The sequence below is a fragment of the Linepithema humile genome, chromosome 1 (assembly GCF_040581485.1).
Source record: "Linepithema humile isolate Giens D197 chromosome 1, Lhum_UNIL_v1.0, whole genome shotgun sequence".
Lineage (NCBI taxonomy): Eukaryota > Metazoa > Arthropoda > Insecta > Hymenoptera > Formicidae > Linepithema > Linepithema humile.
This window is the reverse complement of record NC_090128.1, coordinates 21,273,519-21,298,319: the sequence shown is the minus strand read 5'-3', so window position 1 is coordinate 21,298,319 and position 24,801 is coordinate 21,273,519. Positions and strand designations below refer to the sequence as shown.

The window sequence follows — 24,801 nt, the reverse complement described above, 5'->3', positions numbered from 1 at the left end:
GCAAAAATGTGTTGCAAATATTAAGTATTACAATGATCTTCATTAATTAAATCTAAAATCAAAATTTTGTTAAAAACCAAATTTCAATTATTTGTAGAATTTCTGATAATTGGACTGATTGAACTTACTGTTAAATTGTTACTATACTATCAACATTTTGTTGAAATATTTTATCGTATTAAAAAAAAGTAAATTATGTTATTTTTTATGGTAAATTATTTATATTTCCATGGAATGGTAAACCAAAATAATTCCGCATCTTCCTGCATCTCGAGTGTACGTTAAATTTTGGACCGAGAGATTGAAAAAGAAAAAATATCGCAGCAGACACGAAAGATGCAGCTGAAAGGAACAGACCTTTAGTTTCCTTTGCATTAGCAATACAATTTCTCGCATAAGCCAGCTCTTCTCGTGCGCGCCAATTCGAAGCCGGTGCATAGAGCGCGACACCGTGCCGCGCACCGTGTGTCGCGTGTTGCCACATCACCACCAAATCAAACGAATCTTGCAGCGTGTTTTCGGTGTAGATCGCGCTCGCGCCGACCGATTGCTCCACACGGGGGTGTACGTGGAAAGCGTGTGATCTCCTGCTTTTCTGTCTTCATTACAGCCAACATGTCAACTTACTCCTGAGTCCGCCTCGTGACTTTCAACACGCCACGTATTTTCATCGAATCCAAGTGTAGACGCGCACACTTGTCTCGAGAGAGCGCACGTGCGAATCGTTAGAACGTAATCGCAAATCTTTTCGATTCACGGCGAGCATCATCCTGCGACACCATGAGCGCGCCGCAGGCACCAGCGAAATTGAGAAATGGAGTGGTGAAGCAGGTGAGGACCCGCCGCGCGAACGCCGGCCGATCTCGTGATCGATTACAGCGTATTTACGCACGCCTCATTACCGATTCCAACGGACTCGCGTTATATACATCATGTCGATGTTGATTTCTTGCCTGCTCGCCCAGCTGGCAACAAGCGGACTATAGAACATATGGTCACATTCTGCAGTATCATCACTGTAACGGCCTTTTATGCGTTTTAAAGGCGTTTTACTAGATATATGTGATATAAATAAGAATTTTAACAATTTTATTCCACTTGCTTGTTTCTCCTTTTTCTTTATTTTCGGTTGAGCAAGAGTTTTGTAAGAGTTTACAGCAATTTGGAAAAGTTCTATGAAAAATATTAATAATTGCGTAATAAATATTTCAATTGCATAATAAATGCTGGATATTGTTCAAATAGATTTTAAATAGATTTTAAATAAGTTTTCTTATGATACAAAACTTTAATTGCGAAGGTGACGTCTGGAGACACTGTTGTTATTCGTGGACAGCCCATGGGAGGACCTCCACCCGAAGTGACTATTACTCTATGCAACATTACTGCTCCAAAATTAGAACGCTGGAAAGGAAATGATAGGTATATATAATTATATTTAGATTCACAATAAAATATAGTAACGTTCAATGTTAATGTTATGAATTATAACATTTATTTACAAGTATTTTTATATATTTAAAATTTTTTTTTAATTTAAATAATTTTATAGAGACGGTAAGATGCTTAGTTGTGAAAATAATGAAACACTTTTTGCACCTATAGCATGGATGAGACCAAAGATGAACCATATGCTTGGGAAGCGAGGGAATTCTTACGCAGGAAGTTGATTGGTCAAGATGTCACATTTGCCACTGAGAAGTCGGTTAATACAGCCAGAACGTATGGAACTGTTTGGCTGGGAAAAGGTATTTGTCACTCGTGACAACTGCATATACTGGAAATTAAAAAAGAGTCGCACATCTAATCGTAATTATTATCTTGCAGATAGAAATGACGAGAACGTAATTGAAACTTTGGTGTCGGAGGGTTTGGTGAATGTCAAAAGGGACAATCGTAATCCTACAGCTGAGCAACAACGATTGATTGAGCTGGAAAATATTGCGAAAGCTGCGAAGAAGGGAAAGTGGGGTGACTCACCAACCTCGGAGCATATACGGGATATTAAATGGACCGTCGATGATCCTCGGAAATTGGTTGAGAAGTTCAGCAAGAAACCAATTAAAGCCGTAATCGAATTCGTCTTCGACGGCTCCACTGTGAGGGCTTTCCTCTTGCCCGACTTCTACAACATAACATTGATGATCTCAGGCGTTCGTTGTCCTGGCTGGCCCAACGGGCGCCGCGAGAATTCCGTCGGTGATCCTTATGCAGACGAAGCCAGATACTTTGTGGAATCGCGACTCTTGCACAGAGACGTTGAGATAGTGTTGGAATCGGTCAACAATAACAACTTCATTGGTAGTGTCATTCATCCAAAAGGTGAGTTTGTGCACTTCTGATAAACCTGACAATCGAATGTCGATATGTATTAAATCATGCATCGTGGATATTGGAAATTATTAAGGTCACATGGTACATATTTTGTGCAGGAAATATTGCTGAAATTTTGCTGAGCGAGGGTTTCGCAAAATGTCAAGATTGGTCAATCAGTAATAGCAGATCGGGCGCGGAAAAACTGTATCTCGCTGAGAAAGCGGCGAAGGAAGCGCGTTTGCGTCTGTGGAAAGACTACAAACCGTCCGGTCCGCAGATCGAATTCACCGGCACGGTCGTGGAAATTATTAACGCGGACGCGCTCATCATTCGCACGCAGAACGGCGAGAACAAAAAAGTATTTCTTAGTAGTATTCGACCGCCCACTCGTGAGAAGAAGAACATCGAGGACAGCAACAATACTGCTCGACCGAAGGATTTCAGACCTCTTTACGACATACCTTGGATGTTGGAAGCGCGAGAATTTTTGCGCGAGAAGTTCATCAGGAAAAACGTAAAAGTGGTGGTTGATTATACGCAACCGGCTAGGGACAACTTCCCGGAAAAGCTGTGTTGCACTGTAACGTGCGGCAAAACGTAAGTGAATTGATCTCCGCTAGAAGATTTGTTTCTTTATAATTTAGATGCAAGAATAAATTTTTTAATTTTACTTCTATATGCTAACAGGAATATCGCGGAGGCGTTGGTCGCTCGGGGTCTCGCGCGAGTGATCAAATACAGGCAGAACGACGATCAGCGTTCTTCTCACTACAATCTCCTGCAAGTCGCGGAGAGCAAAGCGGAAAAATCGCAGCACGGACTGCATGCGAAGAAAGACATTCCAGTTCACAGAATAGTGGATCTCTCGAACGATCCCTCTAAGGCGAAAGCGTTCCTGACATCGCTCAAACGAGCGCAGGGAATCAGAGGAGTCGTCGAATTCGTGACAAGTGGCTCACGTCTGAAGCTCTACCTTCCCAAGGAAGATTACGTTATCACGTTCGTATTGGCTGGAATACGAACCCCGCGCTGCCAGAGAACATTGCCCGGCGGCGGAGTGTTGAAAGCCGACGAATACGGTGAGAAAGCTCTAGCCTTCACCAAGGAGCATTGTTTCCAACGAGACGTGGAGATCAAGATCGAGAATACGGAAACGAAGTCGAGCGGTTTCATCGGCTGGTTAACAGTGAACGACGTCAACATGTCCGTCGCTCTGGTTGAGGAAGGTCTGGCTGAAGTCGTGAATTTCCCGGATTCCGGAGAACTCACGAGAACCCTCAAGGCTGCGGAAGAACGTGCGAGAGCGAAAAAACTTAATGTAAGCACGTGTTTGATTATAAAAAAAAAAACATCTGTATCTCGCTGTTTTTATCTCAACACATTGTGTGAATAATGCAGTTTATTAGAAATTGAAATTAGCTTGAGCTATAACTTTGCATTACAGGTTTGGAAGAATCGCGTGGAAGCGCCAGTGGAGAGCGACAAGATCGTTGACGAGAAGGAAGGACAGGAGCGCAAGATCGATTATCAGAAGGTCGTGATCTCCGAGGTCACCGACGATCTTCATTTCTACGCCCAATCTGTCGATCAGGGCACTATGCTGGAGAACATGCTTCTGCAACTGCGCCAGGAGCTGGTTGCGAATCCGCCACTTCCTGGCGCTTACAAGCCGACGAGGGGCGATTTAGCGGTTGCAAAATTCAGCGGCGATGATCAGTGGTATCGCGTGAAAACGGAGAAGGTCTCCGGGACCAACGTCAGCGTATTCTACATTGATTACGGCAACAGGGAGACGCTTAATGTCACGCGAGTCGCTGATTTACCGGCGCGTTTCGCGACTGACAAGCCGTACGCTCATGAGTACGCACTGGCATGCGTGACTCTTCCGAGTGACGTAAGCAAAATTCTTACACATTTATTTACTTTTAATGACAAATGGCTTGTTACTTACACGACGATATTTTTGCAGACTGATGACAAGAGAGCGGCGGTGGATGCTTTTAAGGAAGATGTGCTGGATAAAATCCTGCTGTTAAACGTCGAATACAAGTTGAGCAGTAACGTAATTGCCGTATCGTTGATGCACCCCACCTCAAACGAAGATATCGGAAAAGGACTTATCTCCGACGGTTTCCTGCACGTTCAGAAGCATCGAGATAGGAGACTCACTAAACTGGTTAGTCGATCTTATTTCCGCCGTGTCGCAACCTGTTGGCAAAAATTGATTGCTTACAAGCGTGCGTCTTTATTTGCAGATTGAGGAATATAAAAAAGCCGAGGAAGACGCGAAGCACAACCATCGTAATATCTGGATGTACGGAGACGTAAGGCCGGAAGACGATGACAAAGAATTTGGGTTGTAATTGATATAAGTGCTCAAATGCCGGGGATAAGTATTATCGATATGGGAATAAAAAGGACAGATCATGTTAAATAAAAAGCAAAAAGCCGCGTAATAAGTATGATACTATGTATGCTACATAGATAAAACTAAGAATATGATGAATATTGATACGGGAGTTACATGTCGCGTTAGTCGCATACAATGCAATGATATATTTCAGTATATATATATTATATATATATACATATGAAACAAAATGAATTGTACATAACGATTTTAATAATTTCAATGAACAAAGTGCATGTGCAAACAGTCTTCAAACAAGACTACGCGATCATTGGCATCATGTTCTCATCGATATGAACATTTGTTAATAACTTGATACCACAATATAAATTGTTTGAGGATCCAATATTCTCAATTCATATGAAATCTTCAATGTGCAATTCAACATGTTAAGTACGTTCAGTTATGTTAGATATGTTAATTAATTGCTTTTCCTACATATCTATGTGAATAGAAACAATAACAATCGTGTTTGCGTGCTACTTTTTCCAAGTTTTTATATACAAGGATGATCACGTGTAGCTAGAGCTGTAGAATTTATAATCGCAAATCTAATCCGGCACTGACGGTTAAACAGAATTACTTAGAGAAAGTTCATATCAACAGAATATCAGAATATTTTTAATTAAAGACATTGGCACAGAGTATCATCCAAGACACATTTTTCAACTTTTAAATGACATGTGTGTGTGTGCGCGCGCGCGAATTCAGCATAACAAATGAGGATATATTAATAATATAAAGAAAAAGATACTTTTACAATTAAGTATATCATCTTTCTTGTGACTCTTCTATCTTTTCTCTGAATGAATTTCACGTTATACATGTACGTTGTATGCATAAAGTTTGACATTAATGTACTTACAAAAAAATTATTAATGCAATTGTCCTACAGATCAGTCCTGCAAATTACAGTACAAGAATAAATATGAAGTTTAAATAAATATTCGAGATATTTACAATAAGAGCAAATATTATGTCTACTATATCTACTATGTGTTCAGTGAAGTAACTCACAATTTTTTTGCGGTATAAAGAATATATACATATATATATTTTATGTACGTAGAATATATATATATGTATATTTTATGCATTATATAGAATGAGTTAGCTTGTTTATTTTATTAGAACTACTGTGTTGTGTGTTATACCTTTAATTTACCACCTTGAACTATGCACGATGTAATTTTTTTAGGTTTTTTTTTTTGAATATTTTGTAATGGAACTTTGATCTGTGGTAATATGCTGACGTTATCATGATTCATCAACTTTATTTTGTAAATAAAATCCTATTGGATATTTGATACACTGTACACATTGTAGGATCAAAAAATAAAAAAAAAAACACTTGTTTGAATTACTTTTTAAGTATATTACAATTTTGAAGATCTACGAGATACAAAAATTTCCGTTGTATCTATACATTCAATTATCTACTTTACATTATGATGTTATATGCATAGTGATAATACTGTCTTATATTTCAAATACTTATCTTCTGCAATAAGAAAATATATTGAGTAATCATGCAGAGAGCATAACTATGTTGTAGAAATATACGAAGTGATCAAGATGTTTGAATAAATATGAGAGGAATGTTTTCCAATATCTCAAATGCAATATAATTACGCCATACCTTACATTATTGCTTGCGCAATAAAGATCTCAGAAATAAATGCACATTATTTATGAATTTTTATTTTAAATTGCGACGGTCCAGTTCCTTAAAGTTCAATATTTTGATGATACATGATATATAACAATGATAATTTCACATACTACAAATACTAACTTATATTATCGTTGCTGGATAATATCACGTGTTTAATTACAGTTCCGTCCCAAGAACATGAAAATAATCCATCTTTGTGCCAGGCGAGTCCTCGTACAAAATCGCTGTGGCTGCTATCCTCGAATATCGGCAGCATTTCTTTATAACTATCAAATACTTTCACAGATGTGTCATCAGAGCAACATGCTAATTCATCTTTCCTAGAAGATAAAAGAATGTCAAATTATCACAAATTCCATATCAATAAAAGTACTACATTTCTAATTCAACAAATATTTTCTATAGGCTGTTTTAGAGTTATGTGAATAGATTTCTAGTAAATTCTTACTTTTCTGGATCTGGATTGAATAATAATTTATGTATGCCCCTGTCACATTCAACTGACTCACATAGCACATCATCTGTTTGTCGGATATCGATTAATGTAATGCTGCCATCAGCTGCACCTACTGCTACAAGATGATCCGATATGCTGTTCCAAGCTACTGCTGTTAATTGGCAATCATCTTTTTTAAAAATGCCTGAGAAAAATATCAAAGAATATAATTTGAAGTAAGCATGAAGTAAATAAAAATACAATGAAATAAAATCTGGTGATATATACAATGTGCTGGTTTAGCTCGTCTAACATCCCAAAGTAGTGATTCGCCATCTAAAGAGGTGGATACAAATACAGAAGTAGACATAGCTTTTACATCTGTACTGGTGATAACATCTGTATGTGCAAAACTGTACGAATATGTTGCAATTAAATCCTCCACATCCCAGACTTTTAAACTGCAACAAATATGAGATTGACATTTTCCTTTTGCCCGACTTACGTGATATCATACTTTATAAATATCTTACCAACAATCCATTCCTCCCGTCACAATGTTCCTTTCATTGGAAAACTTGGATACCGTTAAGACACTATCGTCATGCTGGCAAGTGCGTTCAAGAGAATAAAACTGAGGTTTTTGATCTGATGCTTGAATTATTTCTAAGATCTCCACAATACCGCTATCCTCCACAACAACAAATTTGTTTTGTGTCAGATAAACAGCATTACAAACACCACTATCTGTCTGTTGTGTTATATCAGCTTTTTCTCTAGTAAAATCTAAGATATCATTATAGTGCCAAAGAGTACCTGTCCAATATATATCCACCATGTTAGTACCTCCAAGAAGAGCATTGTGTTCTGTAACAAAAATGGATACACACACGATTTAATAAACGAAAGAATCAATTATGATCTTTAAAAAGTATCGATATGAGATTTCTCAAACGAAAGAATCAATATCCAAGTAATGTAACACTTTACCGTTGTAAATTAAGAGAAATTGCAGATTCTTTTTAACGATAGATGGTCGATCTGTGACAGACATATTTCTAAAGGGTCCGTCGCTTGATACATTCCAATTTTCCATTGTGTTTTCCATATTAGTTCACAATATTATTGCTTTGAAATCACAAGAATTTTAAAAACAGAGCTTAATTTTGTAATTCTTAGTAATTCAATTACTATTAGCAATTTTCTACTTTCTGTTTCTTAATATTATAAGTACTTCTTTCATACATTATTTTTTATTTATTACTTTTCATCAAATATTCTACAAAAAAGTTTGGTTAAGCACGTCGTTCAAGATTTACCCGCTACTAGCTGTGGAATAAGTTCAATGGGCGGATTCAGAAGAACCGATGATCAAAGCAGAATAACGTGATTGGTGTACTTGACTAAAATATTTAACGAATCAGATTTAACTATCGCTTTCATTCGCTTTCATGTAATATTCAATTGTTGTTAACAGCTATTTTCACGTCTCCATATGATACAGAGATATACTCGCACTTTAAAGAAAAGAGAAAAAATAAAAATTAAGTGCAAAAAGTGCAACCGAAAGAAACGGTCCTATGATTCGTTATTTTCGAATCGAGTAACATGAAAACAAATCATTATTCTTTCAATTACAAGAGACTGTGAACAATGAATAAAAACAAATGCAGAAAGTGCAGCTGCAAACAGACGGTCCGCATTACCGACCGCGGCGTGACGTAACGCGGCCTCTGCACCTCGGATAATATCCGTCGTGACGCATGCGTATTGCGTGCGAGCCGCGAATCAGAATCAGTCCAACGGAATCTTCAGAAAAGATACGGCACGACACGATACGACGTACACGGCCGACGTAGCCGAACGGGGAATCGCGACGAGCAAAGCAACCGAACGACTTGTCAATACGCGGAGCCCAACGCACCGATCACCGTTGGGCGCTTCAGCAGACGGCGGCGGAGGAGGAGGTGCAAGGACACCAACAACGCCGTGACTCGTCCGTCGAGAAGTCCGTCTTGGTCTGCCAGTCAGGATGTCGAAGCCCGAGCAGGTTTTAATTATCGAGCCGCAGAGCGAGCTACGATTCAGGGGTACGCTAACAAAAACGAACAGTCATCCTTTGTCGTGTCTTATTTTTTTTTTCTTTGTACCTTTTTTTTTTATTTCTATTAAGTGATCATCATCATCGCGAGCCGAACGAGCGCTCCGTGCGTATGCCGCCCGTGGTGCGAGGTATCCGCACATTCGTGTTGGCGAGGTGCTTGCTTGCACACGGAGCTCATCGCGCGCTGCGTCGTTAAGATGACGTAAGGTCGAGTCGTCTTCGCCCGCGCGGCCGCGCGTCCGTTGGCTCGCTCATTGTCTTCGGCATGGCGCAAATACGGAGCGTACAGCCGTGCTCGTCCGTGTGTCGTGCCGCGCGATTGAGAGCCCCCATCCTCGTCCGCGGTGTTTCTCGACGAGCATGCAATGTCGCTTACTCATACCTAACCCTATCTGTCCATCTGTACGTCAATTCGCTGTCAAAGTCGCACGAGAGAGCGCGACTTTGCGCCGCTCTCTCGTTTGTCGTGTTCTCGCGCTGCCGAAGCCGTTGTTTTCGCGAAATTCTATCAAGATTTTCTTGCTTTGTTAAGCGAAATAAGTAGATAAATAATAATCAGATAAGCCGACAGTGGCTCTCGCGCCCTCTGATGGTTTCCAGTTTGCCGAGGTTTTTTTTCCACGAGGAGAAAAAAAATGCAAGACATCGAAAAGTCTGTCGTTCGGCAAACGATCGTTTCGAAAACGTAGAAACACGCAGGTGCCATCGATCGATGCGACGGTCTACAATCTCCCAATGCCTTCCTCCGACGATTACTAATCGTCGATACGAGGAAAACCTATTTATTGAATTTATACCACTGCTCCACTTAGCCCGGCTATACGCGGCGGCAATCCATAAGAGCCTCACTTATTTACGCTTCGTAACGGCCAGCCGGTAAATGCATCGTGACCCTCACAATGTAATAATATCACCATTTTTCACTGGATTTTCCATTCATGTATTTCTGCTCTCTCACTTGGAATCGTGGATGATTTATTGCGAAATTTGGAGAACGTTGCTCTGCTCGTTCTTTCCGCCTACGCATATATATTTATTCGGATCACATGTTTCTTTCAGAAATAAATCTATGTAAAATAGACGTTTGCATGTGCAAATATTTCGGCTAATACCATGCGTACATAATTACACGTACATAACGAATTTCGTTTAAGACCTCGTTTAAGATGGCTATGGCCATCTGTTTACGCGTTCGTTTCGTGCTCTCACCTACGGAAATAAAATTTTTGCAGAATTATAGAATCATTATTATGCTGAAATCATAAAGTGCTTCAGCGTCCTTCGACTATGACTGGTCACGCACGTGCTTTTGCAAAGTTAAAAGGCAAACATTTAGCTGTCAATTACACACGACATCGCCGTTTCGCAGAACGGTCGATCTGCTAGAGACATTTGCGTTATTAAAATCAGGATTAAAAAGATTGGAAATGAAAATAATTTGTAGTCACGCGTGAATCCGATTAACATACTTGAATATTCTTAATTTTTCTGCTTATTGTATATAAATTTTTTTTATGCATATTTTAATGTATTATTTTTTACACATCAAGTTTGTATGTGCTATGTATCCTTTTTATCCAATTCGATAAAAATCTAATCTTACATTCTTAACAAAAAATCAGTGAATGACTTTTTTATGAATCAGCTCTTATATAATAATTTATAATTAATCTTTTTGTTTTAACGATTATTGACTACAGTCTTCATCTTCATTTCACTTCTTAATTAATGCTTCTTGAAAGAAGTTATTTAACTTGCAGATATAACTCGAGTTGTCTTTATATGACTAGTAATAGAATGACGAATGTCACGAACTGTTCTGTTATCAGCAAAGCCCAGGAAAAGATGTTTATTTCATCAAACTATTAATATTCATTTTCTTTTTGCATTTTTTATATCTGTGCACACAACTTTTATATTTTTAGTATGATCTCTTTTTTATGTCATTGACATTTATAATTTATTATTTATTAATAAATATAAAAAGATTAAATATATTTATCTATCTTTGAATCTTTTAAACAAATATTTATTTTAATTAACAAATTATTTTATCATTTTGTTACAGGCCCTTTTTCCGGCGGTCCAGTCACATCGTATATAAAATTAATTAATCCAACGAATAAAAAAGTATATTTTAAGATAAAGACTACTGCCCCAAAGAGATATTGTGTACGTCCAAACTCTGGAGCCCTCAAACCACAAGATGTCACTGAAATAGCAGGTTAGTCTGTGTCATAAAATATATAAATTTTATTTTCATATTGATTAAATTTCTTCTAACTTTAAATATAATATTTACATATAAATTGTTTAGAGAAAGAGAAATTCTAGTCTTTATATCTGTACAACTCAGAAGATCTATTTCTTTAGTCGAATAATATAAACTGTTTTATTATAGTTAATTAATTTTACATATCATTACAGTATGCTTACAACCGTATGATTTTGATCCGTCGGAGAAAAACAAACACAAATTTATGGTGCAAACTGTGGTAGCACCAGACGACAATGATGATGAATATCCAGTCGATGTGGTAAGTGAATATTGAGATATTCATTAATATGCATCATTAGTAAACAAAGTACTTCTGTAGCTGCTTTTGCCATTCTTCAAACTATATTTACTCTTCATGATTAATGAAAGTCGCATATGTATCTTTTTTTTTAAGTGGAAGGACATAAATCCAGATCAATTAATGGATTCTAAATTGAAATGCGTCTTTGAGAATCCTGTGACAAGCACCACTACTACAGCTAAAACGACTTCGACTTCCACAACAGCTAAGACAGATTCTAATACGACTAATGGAAAGAACAAAGCAGTTGGCGATTCCGTCAAATCGTCACCTAAAGTAAGTTATGAGAAAGAGAGTGAGTATCGAGAAATACTTTATTTTTCATGGATTGCCATGTTTCAAAACAACGTGGTTTTATTTAGGTACTTGGCGAAACAGAAGAAAAACTATTAAAAGCTGCACAAGAGGTTAATCAGCTTAGGGTAGAAGAAAGCACGCTTAGGCAGGAAAATCTTCAACTTAGGGTAAATATTAATGACGTTAAATCAATCGTGATGTTATTTGCATATTTGGAGTATAAAAAATTAATTATTTAATTTTATTTCAATTGATTTTTATTAATTAAACTTTTTGATCATTTATTACTTGTAAATATTATTCAGTACATATTGATATATTTATTTATATATAAACTTTGGACAAAACAGTTTTGTTGATTTATACAAAATCCATTGCATTTTTTAAATCTGTACTAGCTAAATTCACCAAATATCTAAATTTTACCAATTGTCTAAATTACACTAATTGTTTAAATTTTAACCAAGCAATGTTAAATTTGCGAACTCTTAATTTTCTCGAAAATAGTACAAATTTATTGGGCATTACCTGGTTAAACAAGTTCGATGAAATCGATTATAAATTTTTACTTGATTAAATCAGAGATTTTAGTCAGGAATCTGCTAACAACGTAGTTCTATGTGTTTGTCTGCAGGAAGATTTAATGAAGTGGCGAAACGCAGCACTGGGCAATGATGGTAACCTTGCAGCAGCTAGAGGACTAACCTCGCAGAGCAATAACCAGTTATCTCCGACATCAACTAGTGTCCTCATTGCCATTGCTATGGTTATAGTCGGCTACTTGCTGGGAAAACTAATCTGAACAGCCTTTATCTTATTATATACCTCAGTGTATCCCCACCGCCCCCATGTTTTTTTAGCCTGTCCTCTGCCGTCACATGTCATCGTTCGATCGCAGATACAGACTCCAAACGTTGCATTATTCGAATGTTCATAATAAATGCTATAAACACGAACGGTAGTGGTCTACATTAATAGAAGCTGCTCGTTACGGATGTGTATTTCATTTGGCAAAATATTTGATTTTAAATTTATTTATTTATTTATTCTTTTAAGAAATTGATTTGATTTGAGAAAACAAGCAATGCTCGGTTATTAAGTTTTGTATTTGCATTTGTTATAGTTGCGTTTTTTTTTTTGCTTTTTATAAAGGGGGGGTTTTTTTACGATTTATAGCTCGCGTCTGCTTTAAAATAGTGTTGGACAAAAGTGTATTTGTGATTTCGTGTTTACAAATACAATTTCGATATCGTTATTCGCGTTGCCCGACATTGCCTTGAAACTGTGTCATTATTGGAAATGTAAGTTACTAATTACTGATTGTATTTCATTCTTTCTCAAACTTGTATACCACCCATTCGGGATAAAAAACGTGTTGTACCGATGGGAAAGATCACACACGAACGAGTGAGGGTGCTATTACTGTCACATCGGATAACATCTTTCTCTACGTATTATAATTCTTACATCGTATAAATAACATTGTACAATCGGAAGCGGAAATAGCGTCCACAGTGCGGGTGCATCGTACTCGGAGCCTATGCTGTTGCCTATGCTCGCTCGATTCGCGCTTCTTCGATGCGTCCACCCTCAGGACACTGTTCTCGTACCGTTGTATATACTGTGTCCATTTGAAAACATGTAACATACATAGTCGGGGCCGGAGGGGAAAGAAGGGGTTAGAGGCGGGGCTGGCTGATGAAGAGTAGTGATTTATGATCCAACAATTGGTTGTGCTGGTTGTTGTATCCGCCAGCGTTGGTATATTAAATGAAAAAAAAAAAAAAAAAGAAGAAAAGGAAACGTTAATGCATTGAATTTACTTGATGCTTCAGTGTACTTTTTATTTCTTTATGTTTGTCTTATAAAAATAACGAATAAAGATATGTCTCGGATATCACAAATAGCGAAGGGTTTTGAATTTTGCACCTCTCTGCCGAATCATCGGTCCAAGTTGAGTCGCTGATAATCTTACATGGACATGGTATATTGTCGGGGCGCCCGAGAAATTGATCTGTCGAGTTTCAGAGTTCGCGAGTGACGAGCTGATCGCCGGTTGTCACTATTTAAGTACTATTGTTGAGCACGTAATATTTATCACTTACAGGTATAGAGATATTTATATAACTGTGCCTTAGGACTAGAGGCAATATAGCGTAACACGATTTTCAACCTTACTGGCTTCCACCATCGCTCCGAGAGTTTTTTTTTTTACACCTCCCACTTTTTGTCCTGGGTGATCGTTTTAGCGAATTGCGAAAATTCCGTGTCTCCGCGCGGCTGTAATATACAAATATACAAGAGGAACCGTTCTACCGTTAAATCGCATAGATGCGTGCTGTAAACGCATTCGCCGCGCGCGACTTTTGTTAGTTGGGAGCGCGCGGAATAGCCGAAGCGTTTCAATCGACGTGTGTACTTTATATCGGTGTGAACTTCTGTCGCTGTACGAGTTTCTGACTCGGAGACGATTATTCGGATTGCTCTCGCTAGCGTCATTTTTACAATTCTGACATTCCTTGTTACAGTTTGGGTTCGGCACGTAGAAGTGACTCGGCGACTCCTACAGCGAGAGAAAAGATCTTAGATCTTGAATCGTGTAAACTCGAGCTCTGTCTCTCCTTGCATATATATTTTACGTGTATATCCCGTATATTAATTATGAAGTTTATTAACTCGAACCCTGATCTATGTCGCATCTTTGTAAAGCAAAACATTGTAACATGGATTTGAAATATATATGTATATATATATATATATATATATATATATGTGCGTGTGAATATATATATGTATATTCACACGCCTAAAAGAGGCAAGTGCACGTTTCTCATCTCGTGCGTTTTAACTGCATCAGAAATAGTCTCCATATATTCCATTATTAAAAAAAGACAGAAGGAAAAAAACAAAAGAATGCAATTAGTATGCAATGCATAAACATTTCTCGGATGCTACGCTAGAGAGATTTTGTTACAGATACCAAGAATTTGTTGAATATGATCTATATACGATTGTTATGATTATATATGATTATCGAGTTTTGTGGTTTCGCTTCATGCGTGACTACGTCGTCACGTGCGATTAATCTATTTATTAACAGTGATTTCGTTAACACTCGTGTTTGAATAAAAGTATTCTATTAAAGAGTATATTGTATAGACCACTTGATGTTTCGATACCAGGGATTATTATGTAATTACTCCTTCAATTATATTAACGGGCAATTATATGCTGGAATTGTTAACCCGAGGCCCAATCTGAAACTCGAATTTAACGTTATCTATCATTTAGGAATGTTTATCTAACACTTTATTCAGTAAAGATTTAAGCGTAAATGATTGCACAATTGTCGTGAATAGAAAAGAGAAAAACGTTCGTATGAGAAATTCTTTTAAAGAACAAAAGCGCATATGTAAATAATTGGCGCAAAATTATAGAAACACTCTCTTTTTCGATGAATTTTAGCAACGCGATAATACGTATACACGTACCAAGTTGTTTCTATATTATATATATTTATGTACTTTTTGGCTCATCGACTATGTAGTAGTTTAAACTTTAAGTATTAGATTAATAGATTCAATAAAAAACTAAACAATATTAATCTAAACTGTGATCTAAAATTAAACATTAGATTGGATATTGATTATTAATATTAGAAAAATTTCTTCTACGCATAGTTTTTTTGAATAGTGATATAAATCAAATTAAACGAAAAATTAACGGAAAGAAAAAGATGCTTTCGTAATAAGATAAAATATCGAGAAATAATGACGGGAGCACCCGAGCGAGCATTCTCATGACGCGAGACAGTTTCCGAAAGGGGTTGCATCCTTGGAAAGGGAGCGCGTAGGTAGATCCAAAGTAGAGTAGGTCAACTCATAACCAGACCACAATCTACGTACGTCTCCCTACGCGTCTGTATTTTCGGTCACGTCGGAGGATCGCGTATCCACCCGTTGCGGTAAGAACTTCAAAATATATAAAGCTCGCTTCCGCTAAATGTAGGGCACGATCGCAATGATCCTTATTAGGTCAGCGGGGGTGAATTCGACTTTTTCATATGTGTTTTATGACGCTTACATCATCGCTTTAAAAAGACGCTTAACTCCTGCATTAAAAGTTTTGTCCGCTATTCTTGCAATTGTGTTTTTTTTTATGGTTCGTTCAAAATTTTTATGCAATAGCGTGTTTCGGGAAACGCGGCTAAATATGCCAATAGTGAAAACAATAATATAAGTTTCGGTAAAAATTGCCTTGACAACGGCGATTTAACATCGAACGTGAAACTTAAGCGTTTGCTATATTCAAAATAGGGAAAGATTTTGCGACAGCGTTTCTCGGATATGCTATAATTTATATTCGCGTCAGATATTAATATACATCAAGCGACAACATAAGCGTCCGGATAAAAATTCGCGCGAGGAACCACTTTAGCTTTCTACGTGCTAAATTTAGCGTTATGATAATTAAGCTACGGCGTCGTGAAAATTATATAAACTTATTACAGATCTTTGTGATATATATTATATATATATATATATATATATATATAGCGTCAAGAAATTCTATGTACAAAATTTCATGGCCACTCATAGTCGCGTTCAATGCCGAACGCTGTGCTCGAGCGTTCACCGGATGTACGATTTCAAGTACAGTGTCGCGAGGACTTGCTGCTATATCAAACCGGGTGGCAGGAAATCGGCAGAGCGGCGGTTGCCGATTTCCATGCAATACGCGTCCGCGACGCGCTCCCACGACACATGGTCCCTCCGGATTTTCAGAGGCTCGATGATCGATGACGCTCGGCACCGAGAGACGTTCGGTTGCGAACTAAAGCCGTGCACGACACGACTTCCTCGGCCACGCCGTGCGGATAAATCGGGATACGGGAAGAGGGAGGCGGCGGCGGCGGCGGCGGCGGCGGCGGTGGTGACGGCGGAGCGACGGATGCAGCGCAGAGCAGCCTGATCAGGGTGGCGGCGGCAGTAGCGGCTGGCTATTGATTTCAAGGACTTCCTTAGCCCCCCGCCTTGCCGCTGAGTGCCCGACGGCTCCAGGTCGCCCCGAAAGGTTCGCGGCGCCCGCGACTAAAGCTATTCCCTCCATTTCGTCGCGTGAAACGGTTTATAATAAATCAGAGGAGCGTGGAAAAAGTTACGCTCGCGCCACGGCGAGCGCGGAAAGAATTGAGAGCATGTTTCGACGGTGCGCGACTCGCGAGAACGCTTTAATTCAGCTCGAGCGTGAAATCGAGTTTGTCGCAAAATCATTATTCGTAAGTCAGTTTTGATGCGGTCGTGATAAGAAGAGGAAGACTCGATTGTAAAATAAAAATACAGCACGAATTTACAGAATGACATTGGAGAAATCTACTCTTTCGGAGTTGTCGGATATGAATGGACATATTGCGCGGGTGCGGCACGCTTGGGGAAGGGCTGAGGTAAGGTCGCGCGAGAGGGGGTGCACCCGTCCACCCCCGACGGCAACCCCCGTTCGCGTTACGGTACTGCGCGAGTCGGGCCGAGCACAGACGCGGATCGCGGGGTGAGCCGTCGCTCGCCATACGTCGAACTAGGTGCCCCGCGTTGGGGCGTCTCCTGGCATCAGCGGGCATCGGTGTCGTGCAGTCGATCGGGGGACGAGCACCGTCTTCTGCGAGTCCCCGTGCGAGTAATCGCCGCGAGACAGAGGAGGAAAGAGATAGGGAGAGAGAGAGAGAGAAAGAGAGAGAGAGAGAGAGAAAGGGAACAAAAGAGAGAGAGAGAGAGCAAGAGGGTGAGAGGGTGAGAGCGACGAGGAAGAGAGTGCGTGCGTCCTGTGCGTTCGTTCGTTCATCTTTTTTTCCCTTTTTTTTCCCTTCGCGCCCCTTGACCGGGCGCCAGCAGCAGCAGCAGTAGCAGCAGACGAAAAACGGGGCGCACGCCGAAGGGCGCGACGACGATGACACTGCGACGATGTCACTCGGTGTGGTAGCGCGACCACGGTGGTGCCATAGCGTGGTCGTCGTTGCGCGGGCCAGCAGTAGCAGAAGCAAAAGCAGAAGCAGAAGCAGAAGCAGCAGCAGCAGCAGCAGCAGCAGCAGTGCGGGCGTCGACGTCGTCGTCGTCGGGTGTGCACGTGATCGCACGAGCTTAGAGGAGATGGTGCCCTCCCCGGATCGCACGGAGGTGGGAAGTGACTACTCGTCGCCGTCGTCATCGGTTCGCGCTAACGTTGTCGTTGTTCGTCGCGGCGCCGTCGCTGCCGCCGTCACCGCCGTCGTCGCGTCGTCCACCGCGTACAACAGCGTCGTCGACGTCGTCGTAACTGCCACCGTAGCCGCCACCGTCGCTGCCGCCGTTGCCGCCGTTGCCACCGTCGCCGCCGCCGCCACCACCGCCGTCGTGGGTGCCGCCGCCAGTTCCGCCACTGCCACTACTGCCGTTCCTGACGCGAGTACGAACGTCGTCCGCGCTGCCAACGAGGCTTCCATCGCGACGGTCTAACCCGTTTGGGGTGAGTGTGACACCGACCCCCGATACCCGTTTCTCTTGTGTTTCCCTCGCCCCTCGCGCGATACTAATCGTCCCTGCCGCGGATCTATATCGGAGAACGCGTTCACGCCTCGCTCTCGGCGACGATCGAGAATGGAGCGTGACGTAGGTGCAAAGAATCGGTAGGCAAACGTCAAGCAGCATGGAGAATAGTGTGTGGAGCGAAGACGGAGGAAGAGAGGGCAGGGAGAGGGGAGGAGGAGGAAGGGTCGCGCGAGGGTGGAATTTCTTCGTTCGCCTCTCCTAATCTTTATTCTTTTTCTTCCTCCCTTCTTTTTTTTTTTTCGCATCTCGTCCCAGGCTCGCGCGCTCGCCCGCTCGCTCGCTCGCGTCACGATCGCCGTGCCCCGGTGGCGAGTCGCCTCCACATAACTTTCGTCAATCGATAATACAAGACGTCCGCAACGTCGTGCGGCGCTCGCAGGATCGGCCTAGGGTACGAGATTAGACCTCGTGCTCCCGTGCGATTAAGGAGAACGGTGCCAGTCGTCGAAGGGAAATGCGCGAGAGTTTGCTCCGGCTCTACCCTCGTTCGAGCGCGTTCGAGTCGAGCGAGCGAGCCATCGAGGGCTGCGTTCGACTCGCGGACGGACGGACGGATGGACGGCGAGCACGAACGCACCTTCGCTATCCCTCCCGCACACGACAGCGCGTCTTGCACTTTCCTCTCCCACGTTCGTTCTTTTCTGAATTTCATAGAAATATCCGTTTGTTTCAGTCTCAAAGAATAAGCGCTATTTCAATTTGTATAATTAAAATTTTTCCATTTTTAGAACAATTGATAAGAGTTTCTGTAAAAGTGGAAATAGACTAATGTTTATTATAAAATCATGCGCAGTCTGTTATTTGCTCACTGTTCCAGAATTCTTCTTAATGAAAATGATAGTGCTTGAATTATACATCCTTTCAAAATGAAGAACATTTTGGCGAAGGAGCAAACAGATAAATCTCCTGCGATATTCGATTCGAAGCGAATTTTATTTTCAGACTCAATTACGAAAGTATTTTTGTTACAAAAAAGTCTCCGAATTTGTCGAAAAAATTTTCATTTGAAATTTGACGAGTTCAAAATACATACACATACCATACGAGAAAAAGACTGAAAGCTTCCTCGTGTGTGGGGGGAATGAATGTTGGCGATCGTGTTACCCGGATACGATGCGTTCCAATAAAACGGTGCAGCGTCGAGAGAGGAGAAACTCCACCCGGCGCGGCGCGACGTTGATGCTCTACCGCGTTCGAATTCGCGTTCGAAGCCTCGAATCACGTTCTCGTGGCTCGCGTGACTTCCTTCGATGTTGCTTAATGAGATTCGGGATACGAAGAAATCTGGGAATTTCGCGGTGCTCGCGAACGCCGTTAGTTTCCTAAGTGCGAGGATCCATTTTTAACCCGCAGCTTGGACTCGATAACCCATTAGCCCCAGGCTAATGGTCGTATCATAACGTTCTTATTTCACGATGGATCTATAGAATGTTCTAGAATTGGCAGATAATCGATATAGCATCGTGAAATTTTGAGTCAATATTTTCTTAATGAAAACGATGAGAAAGGTCATAAATTTTCGAGATCTTTCACATTTTAGCCGTTTGATATCGCAAAGCTCTCAAATCAGAACTTTATAATATAGCGACAAATTTTAAATTAAATAATGAATAAATAAATTTCAGAAAAAATATAATGTATCTTGCATATAATGCTTGCATATAATACATTTACACATATTTGCATTCTACTAATTCTGAAAAACCCAACGCGTAGAAATTAATACTTAAATATTCATACTTGAGCGTCACGTCGCCAACTGCCAGGAAACCATGTAAAATAATTTATTTACGAAACCATTCGTCAATTTTTAAAAATATTCACAAAAATATTCATTTCGTAAATATTTCCGAAAACATATATTCACTCGTGCGAGTTAAAAAATGCATAGCAGCTCCTTGCTCGGTTATCCCTTCAGAGAAGGTCCCTAAAACATTATTAACTTAGGATCCCAAAGAGTCGCCATTCACGTTTATTTTATCTGCAATACGTGTCGTGTCGTTTTATTGCTTCGAAAAATGCTTCGACTGGTGTAAAATAATGTGTGCGTTCTTTAAGCATCAGCGATGCGTTGCTTTTTCCGCGTATATTTTCGCAACGGCGGGACGAAATAATAATATCCGAGAGGCGTGTTGAATAAACTAATGACGCGTCAACGTTAATTTCGTTAGTCATGTCGGTGGCTTGCTCTCGCGACTTGAGATGGGTCACTAAAATACCATTGCACTCGAGCTTTCGTTCATCAATACGGAATTATATGGCGCACGTATACGCTGTACAGATGCCTTTATCACTACATATAACGTACGTAATGAATGTGTACGAGGCATATGCGTATGTACGACTAAGCATACGATCTAAATTCCAAATTTACGACCTCTAAAATTTTTCGAAACTAAATTATATATTTCACTGTATTCTGTGGATTGAGAGAGAAGTAAGATTATATAAAAGCTTAATTAAATTAAACCGAATTAATTAAATCAATTTATACTAAACGGTTAGTAAATTTTGTAGTACTTTTTTTTTTGCTCTTTCTTGCTTGTGCAAAAAACAAGCAAAAAATTGCAAAAAATCATGCAGAATGCGAATTTTGCATACAGAAAAACTTTACACAAGTATGTGCATCAGCATATGTAGCCCTTAATGTATTGAGCGCAGGGAGTAAAGTGGAGTGTAGAACATTCCGAATGCATCGAATAAAGTATCTTTTCTCTGATTAGGTGATCGGTAATGCATTGTCTCCTGAGAAACACGATATAATCCATAATGCGCCGCACTCTCTGTCTCCGGGCAAAATTATTGCCCGGCGCAGCAAGACTAATTAATAGTTATCGCGTAGCCCCGTTTCGCATGTAGTTTGTGCATTATGAAAGAGTCGCGGCAAGAACACTGAGAGCGGAAGAGCCATTTTGCAAAAATTGCCTCGTGGAACATAAAGGAAGATCTTCTGCTCAACTTTCTTAATTGAGAATTGCTCGCAGCGCTATATTCACATTTCACAATAAATTATATATTAAACAGGACCATCCGACAGGACGGAAATTGAGCAAAATTCACGTTAAAAAACAGACCATTTTTTCCTTTCGCGCAAAAAATGTTGCCTTTAATAGCGCAAAGCTCTAATATTCCGTAAATGTCACGATAATATTTTATTACTAATATCATGATTAAAAAGCAAGATGGTGATATTTTATTTCTATAGTTCGGCGTATCTCTTTCGTATGGGCAAGCGGACAAGGATGTTTATCGAGTTGATTAGAACCAGTAAAGTACACCATGTGATAAATTAGTGAAGTTGACGTTCTGCCCGCACAAAGTATCCCCGAGGCGAGATGTGCATTAAGAGCCCGAGTAGCGGAAAAAAGCACATAAATAGAACGAAGACACGGAATTTGCATCGGGTCGTGCATGCGCAAGTGTCGCGGGAATAAAAAGTTCGGTTTAGAAAATGTACGCGAATGATCGAGACAGTAAACAGAGCACCAAGTAGGTCGCGGGGCATACGTTCGTCAAAAGTAGGAGACATCTTCCGCGTCTCGGGCGGTGAACTTCGCGAATTCGCGGCTTAAACTTTTCGACCGATGTCACAGCCGAAGATGTATCGCGAAAATCTTCGCAACGGCCGCCCGGGCACCGATGTTTCGCAACAACGGCATTCTTCCCGTTGCGACATTCGCGGTCGCGTATAAATATTTCTGTGGCGTCTGTTACGGCATTGCCGAGACGACCGCAAGTATTTCTTGCCATCTTCATGGCCGATTATTAAACTTTGTCGAAGCTTCCGATTAAATGTACGACGGGAACGACGAAGGTGTGAGCAGGGTAATATTTTTTTAATGGAGCGTACTGTATTCAATGCGGATGAATTAACACTCGTGACATTTACGAGGCACGCTCGGAATGAGGCTCCTTAAGGTCATTACGTGTCGGTGTTGTACGCCCATTAATCGAAGCGCGAGCAAAGAATTTTATTTTAAAATGGGACAGAGCTGTTATTCTGTACAAAGCATCCAAAAATTAAAATGTGAATAATTAAGTCAAAATGGATTTCTGAACAAATAAGAATTATAGTTTATTGAAAACATAAAGTTTTTTTGCGAATTCAATTTCTGATGTTTAAATAAACTATAAAACTTTATTTTTTATTTATTTCAGATAAACTTTAAAATTTTAGACTTATTTCGTAAAATATTTTAAGTACATGTGACATTTAAGTAGTTGTGTTCAATATTGATCTTCGAAAAATTAATTTCACGCTCAGTATTTCTCTCTGCTGTTTGCATAGCAACTGATCATTTCCAGTGGCACAAAGGAATATCTTAATTGAATTTGTATGTTACATTTTATCTTTTCCGATAAAATTCTCTCCCCACATTTTGTTAGGATATTATCGTAACTACAAAAGCCAGTCAATACGTCTGGGTTTTTACGTGAGATTTTAATGGAAATACAAACTAATTTATGCAATAATACCATCTGTAGTGCTGATAGGCCACATGAAAAATCAACATTATGGTACGTAATGATGCACATTATACTACATGGTTGTTCATAAAATACGCGGCCAAATTCTCACAATGTGTTAGAGCAATCAAGAAGGTGAAAAAAATTCTTATCAATATATGTCAAACAATGCTGGAAACGAACACAACAGTAGCATTAAAAAATTTATACGCAGTTACTTGTAATATGTCAGAAATATTGAAAGAAGATTAATAATGATCGCTTTCCTAAATAGAAATATGCGTACAGAAAAGAAATTTGGAAAGCTAATTAAATAATAACTTTCTCTTAATATTCAATTAAATATTAGACAATTAAATATTAAATATACAGAGACATTCGAGAATTTACATTGTATATTCGGTTTTCTTAGGTTTGTTCGCGTCGCATGCTTCAACATGCTCCTACTCGCTCCAATACGCTCCAATCTATAGTATACGTAACGGAGCATATTGGAGCGAGAACAAAAAACAAATCTCTTGTTGCATTTATTCGGAAAATTTAATAAAAATTTCTGAAACGTTCATTTTACGATCGTCGACTGTAATCATTAATTACCCGAGTCGTTATGTCACAAGTTAAAACTACGAAGGCACTATAAATTTAATTGCACAATTTTTTATGAACACCCAGTACCGTCTCACTTCTGCACAACGCACTTTGTTCTTAAATACAACTGTGAAATATCGCGAATAACTGAAAAAGAGAGAGATCTGGCAAGTTTACGTACGCGCAAACCTTGACGGCAAGACTGCGAATGATGGTGGGAGAAAACGAGAAAAAGAGACGAGTAGTAGCGCTAATGACAGTCGAACAGAGATAAAAGCAAAGCGAAACGCTATACAGTAGGAGAAACCAAGAGGTAGAGAGAAGGAGGGAGAGAGAGAAAAACTCGAATGGAAACTCAGTTCACTCGGAGTCGCGCCGAGCCGAGCTGTCGCTCGGCTTTTCATTTGATGCCAAACGCTCGTGAACGTGCCGAGACCGCGTTTGACGTCTGCGCTCAATGCACCTGCAGTATCGTCTCGCGTGTGCAGTGTGAAGTGCAGCTCCGAAAGCGCAACTCCTCGTCCGTGCCGTGGATGCTGTATGCTCCTGTTAGGATGCAAACAGACGGCGTATTCGGCACGACAGGTGAGAATGCTTGTAAATCATTGTGAGAGCAGCCTGCCGTGTATGTACGCTTTGTGTCAGTATTCGCGAACCGGTTTTCCGTCGCCCGACGCCGCTGAAGATTTCATAGAAAGAAATATTTATTTTTAAATCAATTTTTAATTATACGCACTTGTAATCTTGATATCGATTGATCTAATATTAATAGCAAAAAAAAATACGTGCCACATACGCTATGCCTATACGAGTATTTATATATTTTATCGCATGAATAAACTCAATAGGTCACGACGCTTTAGAAACACTATTTGATATTTCAATAATTATATAAATGCACGAGTAAAGCACATTCGTCATCTATTTTGTAATAATAATTGTTGACATCATTATTATCAATTATATTGATTCATAAATATAATAAATTCCATTGCAGGTAATAATAATTATTTTTTCTAAGAATATCAAATTACTAATGTAATCTCATGATTTTTACATTTATTTGGTAATTAATCCTTAAAATGGAATATTTGAAAGAGTGTCATTTTATTGCGTGCAAAATCTCACACAGCAAAAATTATCTAGAACAAAATTTTAATACTTTTATGATCAATTTTATCTTAATCTTTTCTTATCCTCCAGATCTTGCACTAACAGATTTCTACATGTTTCAGTAGTTTTAAAACGCTTTAAATAGAAAAGTCTTTACTTATAACTAAAGTAACAAATTCTAAAATATTTTCAAATTAAAACTTGCAGAATTCTATGCAAAAGATAACAATATTAC

General features: G+C 39.6%; 5 protein-coding genes across 15 annotated transcripts in view; 4 read left to right on the top strand and 1 right to left on the bottom strand.

Moving 5' to 3' along the window:
- The first annotated feature begins 477 nt into the window (after positions 1–477).
- Tudor-SN (Staphylococcal nuclease domain-containing protein 1) lies at positions 478–6,337 on the top strand. The gene is made up of 9 exons (XM_012362792.2): positions 478–831; positions 1,301–1,422; positions 1,606–1,748; positions 1,828–2,322; positions 2,433–2,913; positions 3,004–3,634; positions 3,761–4,210; positions 4,286–4,492; positions 4,572–6,337. Exons 1-9 carry the CDS (start codon positions 781–783, stop codon positions 4,677–4,679), a joined length of 2,688 nt encoding a protein of 895 aa, XP_012218215.1. The 5' UTR covers positions 478–780; the 3' UTR covers positions 4,680–6,337.
- A 68-nt stretch (positions 6,338–6,405) lies between these two features.
- Positions 6,406–8,408, bottom strand: LOC105669698 (methylosome protein WDR77). Its single transcript, XM_012362793.2, has 6 exons — positions 7,828–8,408; positions 7,371–7,704; positions 7,126–7,298; positions 6,850–7,042; positions 6,522–6,721; positions 6,406–6,452 (listed from the first exon to the last, which is right to left on the bottom strand). Exons 1-6 carry the CDS (start codon positions 7,943–7,945, stop codon positions 6,412–6,414), a joined length of 1,059 nt encoding a protein of 352 aa, XP_012218216.1. The 5' UTR covers positions 7,946–8,408; the 3' UTR covers positions 6,406–6,411.
- Positions 8,409–8,630: 222 nt separating this feature from the next.
- On the top strand, positions 8,631–14,966 carry Vap33 (VAMP-associated protein 33kDa). Of its 2 annotated transcripts, XM_012362795.2 has the most exons (6): positions 8,637–8,927; positions 11,010–11,165; positions 11,369–11,478; positions 11,614–11,796; positions 11,883–11,984; positions 12,452–14,966. In XM_012362795.2, exons 1-6 carry the CDS (start codon positions 8,870–8,872, stop codon positions 12,617–12,619), a joined length of 777 nt encoding a protein of 258 aa, XP_012218218.1. In that variant the 5' UTR covers positions 8,637–8,869; the 3' UTR covers positions 12,620–14,966. The 2 variants fall into 2 exon arrangements, with proteins under 2 accessions (XP_067212078.1, XP_012218218.1); XM_067355977.1 differs by lacking the exon at positions 11,883–11,984 and having other exon boundaries at positions 8,631–8,927.
- A 2,340-nt stretch (positions 14,967–17,306) lies between these two features.
- Positions 17,307–24,801, top strand: part of Glut1 (Glucose transporter 1) — a 37,101-nt gene continuing 29,606 nt past the window's right edge. For 2 of the 10 annotated variants that reach the window (XM_012362740.2, XM_067355779.1), the window contains exon 1: positions 23,613–24,038. The gene's annotated coding sequence lies outside the window, so the exon portion shown is untranslated. Of the gene's footprint in view, positions 18,316–23,191; positions 24,039–24,801 lie in introns of those variants that run through there. The other 8 variants (XM_012362741.2, XM_012362743.2, XM_067355762.1 and 5 more) reach the window with 7 other exon arrangements.
- Positions 17,775–18,305, top strand: LOC136997053 (antifreeze protein Maxi-like). The gene has a single exon (XM_067347236.1). The coding sequence runs from the start codon at positions 17,775–17,777 to the stop codon at positions 18,303–18,305; it is 531 nt and encodes a 176-aa protein (XP_067203337.1).